The following is a 10,691-nucleotide window of genomic DNA, read 5'->3' as shown; positions in this document are numbered from 1 at the left end:
ACTTGGTCATGCTGGAAAGCATAAGAAACATGGGATTCAACGAGAAGGACCTGCAGAAGAAGACTATTCCGTTGGTGGGGTTCAATGGGGGAGACAACACATTCACTTGGAGAAATCATAATCCCAACTTACGCAGGAGGAGTCAACAAGCAAGTCAAGTACTTAGTTATTGATGGCCCTTTAATTTACAATGTCATCATGGGAAGACCATGGTTACACCTAATGAAGGCAGTTCCCTCGACATACCACCAGTGCGTAAAGTTCCTCACATCTTGGGGAGTAGAGAAAATACGAGGAGATCAGGAGAAAGCCAAGGGATGCAACAAAAAGGCACTGAAGTGCATAGCTAGTCCCCCTGCATAACAATTACAGAAGCAGTGCGTCCACGCTGACTATATTGAGCCCCCTGCGGAGGAACTAGACAAGGTTGGCTTGGACGAGCTGCATCCAGAGAGAACGATACTAGTGGGAGCTGAATGCGCAGGTGACGTCAGACGACAACTGATTGATTTCCTTAAAGCTAATATGGACTGCTTCGCTTGGTCCCACGACGATATGATAGGGATAGATCCATCTATTATAACGCACAAGCTAAGCATAGATCCGAAGTACCAGCCAGTCCAGCAGAGAAGACGGAAGTTCGCAGCTGAAAGGAATCAGGTTATCAACAAGGAGGTAGATAGCTTGCTGGCAGCAGGCAAGATAAGAGAAGTCAAGTACCTAGAATGGCTGTCTAATGTGGTGGTGGTTCCCAAAAAGAATGGGAAGTGGAGAGTTTGTGTAGACTTCATAGACTTAAAGAAGGCATGTCCAAAAGATCCTTTTCCACTACCACACATTAATTCCATGGTGGACGCCATGGCAGGACATGAGATGCTAACATTCCTGGACGCCTGGAGTGTCTACAATCAAATTAAGATGGACTCGGGAGACCAGGAGAAGGAAACATTCATGTCAGAGAGAGGAATCTACTGTTACAATGTGATGCCCTTCGGATTAAAGAACGCATGATCAACCTAACAAAGATTGGTAAATAGGATGTTGAAAGAGCAAATAGGGAAGACAATGGAGGTATACATTGACGACATGGTGGTAAAATCAAGGAAAGCTGATAAACATATGGAACACCTGTCAGATACCTTCAACACCTTAAGGGAGTACAAGATGAAGCTAAATCTATCCAAATGTACCTTTGGGGTCTCCTAGGGAAAGTTCCTGGGGTATATAGAAACACAAAGGGGAATAGAAGCCAGCACAGAGCAGATAAAAGCAGTACTTAAGCTGGAGTCACCAGAAAAGCCTAAAGACGTCCAGCGGTTGGCAGGAAAGGTGGCAGCTTTGAGTAGATTTATCTCCAGATCCTCAGATAAGTGCCGGCTATTTTATGACATCCTGAGGAAGCGCCAAAAGTTTGAGTGGAATGAGGAACATGAGAAAGCCTTCAGGGAACTGAAAAACTAACTAAGCTCCCCACCGGTACTGTCAAAGCCAGAGCAAAGACAACCTCTATTCCTATACCTATCCGTCACAGAGATAGCAGTCAGCGCAGTTCTAGTCAGGGAGCAGGATAAGGTGCAGCAACCCGTTTATTACATAAGTAAGTCTCTGCTACCTGCAGAGACCAGGTACACATCTCTTGAAAAATTGGTACTAGCACTTGTCACTGCATCTTATAAACCGCGCCCCTATTTCGAGTCTCATGTCATACATGTGGTAACTAACTATCCCCTGAAATCCATAATGAGGAAGCCTGAGCTATCAGGGTGTATGTCGAAATGGTCTATGCATCTTAGCGGATACGATATATGGTATGAGCGGCGGACTGCGATAATAAAATTGCAGGCGTTGGCTAACTTCGTATCTGACTTCAGCCCAGCCATCCAAACTCTGGCTGAGAAAAAGATATTGATCTTAGAAGAAGGTCAGGAAGGCGAAGCTTGGATGCTGCACACAGACGGAGCCTCAAACCAACGGGGGCCAGGAGTAGGTCTGGTGCTGCGGTCTCTGAAAGGAGACCTAATAGTGCAGGCAGTTCGATGTGAGTTCAAGGCGACAAACAATGAAGTAGAGTACGAAGCCCTCATACTAGGGATGCAGATGGCGTTAGACCTAAAAGTCAGGCGTCTGCAGGTATATAATAACTCTCTGCTTATAGTAAATCATGTGAATGAGTCTTATACAGCCATGGACTCCAAGATGATAGCGTACCTCAAGGTAGCCAAGGGGCTGAAACAGAAATTCGAGGACTTCAAAATAGCCCAAATCCCCAGGGACCAGAACGTGGAAGCTGACGCACTAGCAACCCTAGGGGAAACATTCAAACCAACGGAGCTATCTAACATACCAATTGTGCATGTCCTAGAACCAGTTATTCAAAAGCTGGTAGAGGAAGACAGAGGAGAGCTGGAAGAGCAGCAAGATGCAGATCATGTAGATAGGCCAGGAATACTGGCAAGTGCAGAACAACAGCAGCCTGACCATGATTGGCGCAAACCCTATATGGAATGACTATTGGAAGATAAGCCGGGAGAAGATAAAAGGGAGGTAAGGGGTTTCAAAATAAAAGCCTCTATATTTGTGTTGGTTGATAACGTGCTTTTCAGGAAGTCGCTAGCCGGACCCTACTTAAGATGCATGGATAAAGAAGAGGCATAGATTGTGTTGCATGCCATCCACAGTGGTGAATGTGGAAACCATGCAGGGGGCAGAAGTCTGTCAAACAAAGCTCTGAGACAGGGTTACTTCTGGCCCACGATGCGTTTAGATGCAGTAAAATACATGAAAAAATGTGACGCGTGTCAGAGATCAGCACCCATGATACACTAGCTAGCAAAACCCCTATACCCAATCATCTCGCCATGGCCGTTCATGACATGGGGCATGGATATAGTAGGTATGCTGCCCAGGGCACCAGGGAACAGGTTGTATATACTGGAAATGAGAGACTACTTCTCCAAATGGATAAAAGTTGAAGCATTCACTGAGGTAAAAGACAAGCAGGTGATCTCCTTTATCAAACGAAACATACTTTGCAGGTTTGGAATCCCATTAGAAATCATATGTGACAATGGGTCACAGTTGTGTCAGACAACTCTGAAGGATTCTGTGCTAGGTGGAACATTTCACTAAATAAATCAGCACCTAGAAACCCGCAGTCCAATGGACAAGCTAAGTCAAGTAATAAAATTATTGTTGAAAATTTGAGTAAGAGGTTAGAGGAGTTAGGAGGAAAGTGCGCAGACAAACTACCCCTTGTATTATGGTCAGATAGGACAACCCCAAAGACGGCGATAGGCCAAACACCCTTCAGCCTAGTGTTTGGAGAAGAGGCAGTGATACCGTCAGAGGTTCTTGTTCCCACCCACAGGTATGGATGCATGACGAGGGAACTGAACCAAACAGAAATGATCAGGAGCCTGGATATAATAGAAGAATTGAGAACAAGTGCTCAAATACGCCTAGCCTCCTACAAGCAGTCAGTCACCATAAGTTACAACAAGAACGTAAAAATCATGTTCCTGGAGGTAGGAGACCTGGTTCTTCGAAAGGTGTTCCAAAACACAAAGAACCACAAGGCTGGTATATTCGCCCATAAATGGGAAGGCCCATACCAGGTGGAAGGAGTTGTTGGCTATGGTGCGTATAATTAATGACCATGCAAGGTCAATTAATACACAAACCATAGAATATACTCCACCTGAAGAGGTATCACGTTTAATAAAGCGTGGAGTTTAGTGTACAGAGCTAGTTGAAAAAAAAAACGGTTGTAGGCATACTACCAGTTGCCCATTCCTACTATTTTTGCATTTTGCAACTTTTGCTTTATTTTTTAAGACTTTTTCTGGTTTTCGAGACAATTGTTATTTGAGTTGCGCAAGTTCTGTGGCTTCTTGGGTCCAAGGTTACTCTGGAACCCCATGAGACGGCACCAGGTACCCTACGCAGTCCTCCTGGCTTTTTCTTAATTTTTAATCTTTCGTTTTCAAATATTAATGCAGATTTCAAGGTTTTCTCCCTAATTTATTTTTAATTAATTTTAATTTAAAATTTAAAGCAACTTTGTTGAAAAATTCCCGCCTAATTCTCCCGCCAACCTAATCCTACGATTATCCATACTCTCTATAAAACCCTACGATTTACTCATATTGTACTTTTTTTTTTCAACTACAAAATCTTTCAAATATTAAGATTATGGGTGTCTTGCCGTCACCATATTACGACCCCTCATTTGTAACAACCCTAGAAAGCTATGACATGTTGCTCAGTAGAGATCCGACGCTCTTAATTGGGGAGGAGTTCATGGAAAGGGTGATGATCAATCGTCAGAAATTTATTAATCTTGCAGGCGCTAGGTTGGTTTTCTACCTGGTTGTGACACTTACCTAGTCGTTCCTAGACCAAGAAGGCCTCTTACAAGGAAAATGACATCTAAATTGTCTACTGGGCGTATCCAACTTACTTCAAAAGCAGCAACTGTCGTACTCGACATTCAAGCTATTCTAGATTATTATGAGATTGATGATCGCGACGTAGAAGGTGAATGGAGGAACTATTGGGAGATGGAGAGGAATTATATCATTAGAACTAGCGTAATTCCAAGTCACCTATGGTGCTTTCTTGTGTAAAATGTTTAATTCGATCAAATAATATTCAAGAATTGTTATGACTACTAGCATTTGTTTTTATTTAATTTTATTATTTGGTTAAAATATCATGGGATAAAATTATAAAAGTAACGTTATCATATAAGCGATAAAACTTCATAAGTTCGGTTAGTATGGACTAAAGTTATAAACGTAACGAAAACGTAACTATCTTTAATTTCTATTTCCATAAAAAAAATATTCGATTAAAGAATATTAAAGAACACAATTTCATATTATTAAATTAATTAAAGAAGTACTCATTGTATTGGAATATTGAAGGACAAAATGTCATTTCCTAAACATATTAATTTAAAAACTTCCAACTTCTTAAACAAAAATTTATTAATTTAAATTTATTAATTAAAATAAAATGCGTGGCAATTGAAACGACACATGTTGTTTCATTATCTCATCTATAAATACACACTCACTAAATGCAAACCCTAGTTTCTCAAATAACCATTTCCCATTCATTTCTATTTTCCTTCTCCATATCTTAAAACCCTAAGCTCTAAACAACCCTAAATCTTTAAACTCCAAACTTCTTTCATAAAATGGATCGGAACATTCGCTTAACAATCATACACATCGAGAGGAACAAATACTACATCCGCCGCTTAGATGATATAGAGATGAAGATCAACGACTTCCTTGATAAGATTCGGGAGATGGGCATTTGTCATGACGTCTTGTCGGAGGCGGAGCAGTTGCAGTTGCATGCAGATTATGCATCTGCTTTACGAGACCTCCAAATAACAAAGGAGGAAAGGATCATTCTTATGGAAGAGAATGACTCCCTTGAAAATGTTATTGTTAATTATTTTTCAAATTAATTTAGTATGTATGTATGTTGTACCCAAATCCAATTTTTTCTATTTGGGTATTCATCTCGGTTTGTAAGTTTTTAGTTTGTATAATATTTAAATTATATAAAATGTGGACTTCTAGTATTTTCCATTTATGTCGGTTTACTTTTATTCAATTCCATCTCTTCCATCTCTTTTACTTATATAAATAAATTATTTTGGAATAATTATTTGAACCGTTAGAATTGATTTGATAAAACACAACACAAAAAGAATAATGAAATGAACAATTTAAATTGATTTGACATAACACAAACCATAAAGAGTAATAAAAATGAACAATTCAAATTTGATTTGACTAAACACAACTTGAAATGACTAATGTTGTTGCGTGTAAGAAAAACCGCCGGCATGCATAAAGTCACAAGTCTGAAAATGATTTTACTTCCAAATCACATCAAGTCACAACTTTAAAAAAAAACAAAAAAAAAATAATCGATTTTAAAACCCTAATGCTTCCTTCTCTCATTATAAAAAGGCAAAAGACATTTTCCATTCATCTAAAAATTATCCTTCAAAACACAAACCCCATTCTCAATCAAGGTATTTATGCTTTTATCTTCAATTATTGTTTTAGTTTTTTGTTTTTGTCACAATCTATTTTATTGAATAAATCCCAAACCCAAATCGATTTTTTTCACTATCTATTTAACTGTTTGTGCAGTTATTGCTTCTTAATTTAATTAACTTGTTTCAGATGGATAGACAGTTTATTGCTTTCTTAGTTGATTACACAATGGATCGCAGAAACGTTCTCGCTCGGTTGCGAGAGATTGACACTCAGTTGGTGGATCTAATCAACCGAGCATCTCATGTACGAGAATTGGCGATAACAAGAGAGATGCAGGACGTGCAAGCAAATATGGATGATATGATAAGTTATGTAAGAGCAAATCGCAAACCAACACAAGTAGAAATTAGGAAAATTGAAAAGGAGATTGTTCAACTTGAATCTCTTGGATTTTAATTAATTTTAATTAATATTTCGTATTTTGTAAGGATTATTATAAGTATGGTTTGTATTATATTTTATAAATCTATGAATATCCATTTTAGTTACCAAATTACTCCACATGCATGTCTCTTCAGTTGCAATATGATTTAATTTCGAGTTAACATTCAAATTTAAACTAAAAAATAAATAAGTAGAGGATAAAACCACAAAATGTAACAACCAAAATGGATTATTATTATTAAGATAAACTTAAAAAAGAAAAGTACAATATTAAGCCTAATCCTTATTACTAAGGACTATAAAGTTTTAATATCATCTTCAAATTCTTCCCTAAGTTTGTAACATTTTTCATAAGTACCCAACATGGATTTGATGAAACCAGAAACCATCCCCTTCCTTCTCCATTTCTTTTATGCCTTTTGTATAACAGTCGTTGCGAATTTCAATCGCCCCGACCACCATCTTCATCACTTTCAACTCCTGTTCACGGAGTATGGAAACTTGTTCTTCTAAAAAACTCAACGATTGAATCATAATATCGTTAAGGCCTCTCATTTGAAATTTCTGAATTTTTAGAGAGAAGATAAAGAGAGATAATGTGAATGAGTGAGTAAGAAAAGGTTAGGTAGAAATGAGATTCTTCTTCTAACTCACCCGTATTTATAATAAGGATGATGATCTTTGGTGAACCATAACATGAATAAATTAAATTAAATTAAATTAATTTGGTGGTTCATGAATAAATTCAATTAAACTATTAAATTAAATAAGACGCCTCGGAATACTAAAAGACGGAATTTTCTAAGATTACAATATTAAGGAAAATAACAATATTAAGGAAATTTAAGGAAAACTAAATTATTAATAACTAAAACTAAATTAAAGATTACAATATTAAGGAAAAAAAGAAAACTAATTTCTAAGATAAAAAAGGCAAAATAGCCTCTAAGTCCCCGATCTCTCTCTCCAAGTCCTTCCTGAAATCGTATGTCCTTTGATAGTCACTTAGGAAGGATTGTATGAGGTCCTCGAGTGATTTGTCGAAATCTTTGACACATCTTTCACAACAACGGTTGCGGCGTTTCATAAGGGATTTCATCCTGGAAACATGCTCCAACTCCGTCACACGGAGCTCATCCACCAAAGCTTGTTTACCTCTGATTGATCTCTTAACAACATCAACGGCGCCGTTTTCCATCTTGACGTATACAAAAATAAGGATTAAATTAAAATTAAGAATATTAAAGGTGATTATTATTAAGAGAAGAGAGAGAAGTTGAATAAATAGAGATGAAAAAAAGTATTATTGAGAGAAGTTAGAGAGAGACTGTGATTATGTTTTAGTTGCTATGATAACAAAAAAAAATGCTTATAAAGGTTGTAATATTTACTAATCCGTGGCTTTCTTTGTGATTGGTCACTCATAGGATGAACGGCCACGATTTAATGTGGAATATTATCTATTATTTTACTGACAACTGAACGGCCACGATTAACTTTTAAGTACCATCACTCGTTATGTTGTTCTAACCCTAAATTTTTCTTTTCCCACCAAACAAAATATTTTCAACCGTTTATTATAAAAAAATTCGTACAATCCTATTGATCGTACGTTGCAACGATTCTTAGTCAATAGAAACGTACGATCTAATCTTAAGTCTTGCGTTCCGGTCATATATAAACTCATATTCATCAAACGTTGCTAAAATTAGTCCTACAATGTAGATCGGAACAATTAACTAATTATACCAACATACGATTGATAACAACTTAAACTTAGGTCTTAAATTTATGTCTTACGTCCCGAGACATAGGTATCTACACCCGTATTGATTGTACATTACTATGATTAGTCAATAGCAACGTACGATCTATAGCATCATAAACCATAAGACATAGGTATCTAAACTCGTATTGATCGTACATTGCTATAATTAGACAATAGCAACGTACGATCGATAACATCTTAAACCATAAGACATAAGTATCTAAACCCGTATTGATCGTACATTAACATGATTAGTCAATAGCAACGTACGATCTATAACATCTTAAACAATAAGACATAGGTATCTAAACTCGTATTGATCATACATTGCTATGATTAGTCAATAGCAACGTACGATCGATAACAACTTAAACCATAAGACATAGGTATCTTAATCTTTAAGTCTTGTGTTCCGATCATATATATACTCATATTGATCAAACGTTGCTAAAATTAGTACTACACTGTTGATCTTGACAATTAACTAATTATAACAACATACGATTGATAAGATCTTAAAGCATAAGTAGAATAACATCTTAACCTTAGGTCTTAAATTTACGTCTTAACCTTAGGTATTACACATACGATCATACATATTGCTAAAAACCCTAAAACCCCAAATAAACCCTATAAACCCCAAACTCCTAAAAACCCTAAATGCCAAATAAACCCTAGAAACCCTAAACCCCTAAAAAACTCTTAAAACCCTAAAATTATATTTTAACGAATCCATGATGGGATAAACTTTGGATGAACATACGATCAACGCGACGAGCTATGTAGCAACAAAATAAATTAATTAACAGTAACTATTCATTTCTTAACTGTTGTTTTTTATTTCATAACAAATTAAAACTTATATTTTAATATCAATTTAACTGTTGTTTATCATATTTACTAATATATTTATTATAATAATATGTTACTTTATTAATGTAACTGTATATTTATATTATGTTTTCAATAATATAATTTATATTTTAATATTTTAACTTAATAAAACTAACATTTTACCATCTATTTTGACTAATATAATTTAATTTAATAATTAAAACTAAACTAACATTTAACTTAATATTTTAATTTAATATTTTAAATATAATTTGTGTATGGATAAAAATATGTTTCGGCATTAATATGTTACTTTATTCTACGAAGTTACATAAATTATATACTTTCAATTATTTAAAAACATGTAAATAAATTAAGATATATATTATTTACTATTATTTTTAATAATATAATTGGTCATTAATAATTTTTATCTATTTGCCTTTTCGAATACTGTAAAATAAATTAAGGTGCTTAGGGAAGACAAACGTTAATAATTCAATTTTATGGAGAATAGTAAGAGTTACCCTTTTTTTTTAATTCCATTTTATCGATTATGATAACAGTCACCCTTTTTGGTTTTTACTTTTTTATTTTAATTTATAAGGACAATTAAAAGAAAGGTAATATGAGAAGAAAATTACTTTCATTAATATTAAAAAGGACGATACAAAAGAAAAAAAACAACAAACCAAATTTTAAAACTAAACCTAATGACTACAACCAACACAAGAATCAAATCTAAGTTTCTTAGAATTGAGCCTTCTTTGGAGGGGGGGATGTCGGGGGGTTTTGTGCATGGCGATTTCCGCGTAACTTTTCCCGACTTCTTCGGCTTAGGAGGGGTTGCTATAACCTCAATCACCTCCACTACTTCGTCCTCCTCTTGATCCTCCACCCTAACAATGGTGGAATCAACTTTAGGGGTAGCTAACATCTCTATCCCATCGTCAATTTTCTTCCAATATATTTTGTTGAGTTCAAATTTACCCCAATGAAGCATATTAAATTCCTCCTCAAATAAATCGACAAGGAAAGTATTTCCATGGTAACCGGGACTAGCTCTCGTTAAAGCATTTTGGACATTAGTAGGACCAACTTGCTTGATTATTTCTCTCATGAACAACCTCGTGCACACAATGTCTCTTGCATGGGCTTTCCTCTCTTCCGAGATTTTTGTTATTTCACTTTAGGATAGTTAAGATTAATTTAGTAGGGAAGATGTACTTTGGATGAATTAAAATTTGGAGGGAATGACTATATTACAATATTTCCCTCCAAAAAAAATAATCAATGCATGGTTTCCCGCCAAATGCAAGTTTGGTGGGGAAAACCCTAACGACCTTTTATCTTCTTAACGAGTACAACATAAATGTGACACCCCCATACTCCAAGTGCCTTACCAGGACCACTCAGGTATAAAAATGTCACCATCTCGGTTTCCCGAGGCAATGATAATCAAAAGACAATAACGAAACAACATTTAAATAGTATAAATAAAGTTTAGTGAATACAATCCAAAACCAACTGATAGAATACGGTTACATGTTCTTAAACCAACTGTCTAATCAACTAAACAAAAAGTCTAATAAGCTACTCAAACTACAGCGGAAGACTCTATC

At 35.9% G+C, this 10,691-nt stretch overlaps 1 protein-coding gene across 1 annotated transcript; it reads left to right on the top strand.

The window, feature by feature from the left end:
• Positions 1 to 1,740: 1,740 nt before the first annotated feature.
• LOC141632782 (uncharacterized) lies at positions 1,741 to 2,508 on the top strand. Its single transcript, XM_074445295.1, has one exon. The coding sequence runs from the start codon at positions 1,741 to 1,743 to the stop codon at positions 2,506 to 2,508; it is 768 nt and encodes a 255-aa protein (XP_074301396.1).
• The last annotated feature ends 8,183 nt before the right edge of the window (positions 2,509 to 10,691 follow it).

The sequence above is a fragment of the Silene latifolia genome, chromosome Y, assembly GCF_048544455.1.
Source record: "Silene latifolia isolate original U9 population chromosome Y, ASM4854445v1, whole genome shotgun sequence".
NCBI classification, from domain to species: domain Eukaryota; kingdom Viridiplantae; phylum Streptophyta; class Magnoliopsida; order Caryophyllales; family Caryophyllaceae; genus Silene; species Silene latifolia.
The sequence above is the reverse complement of the archived record's forward strand: the minus strand, read 5'-3'. Positions and strand labels throughout refer to the sequence as shown.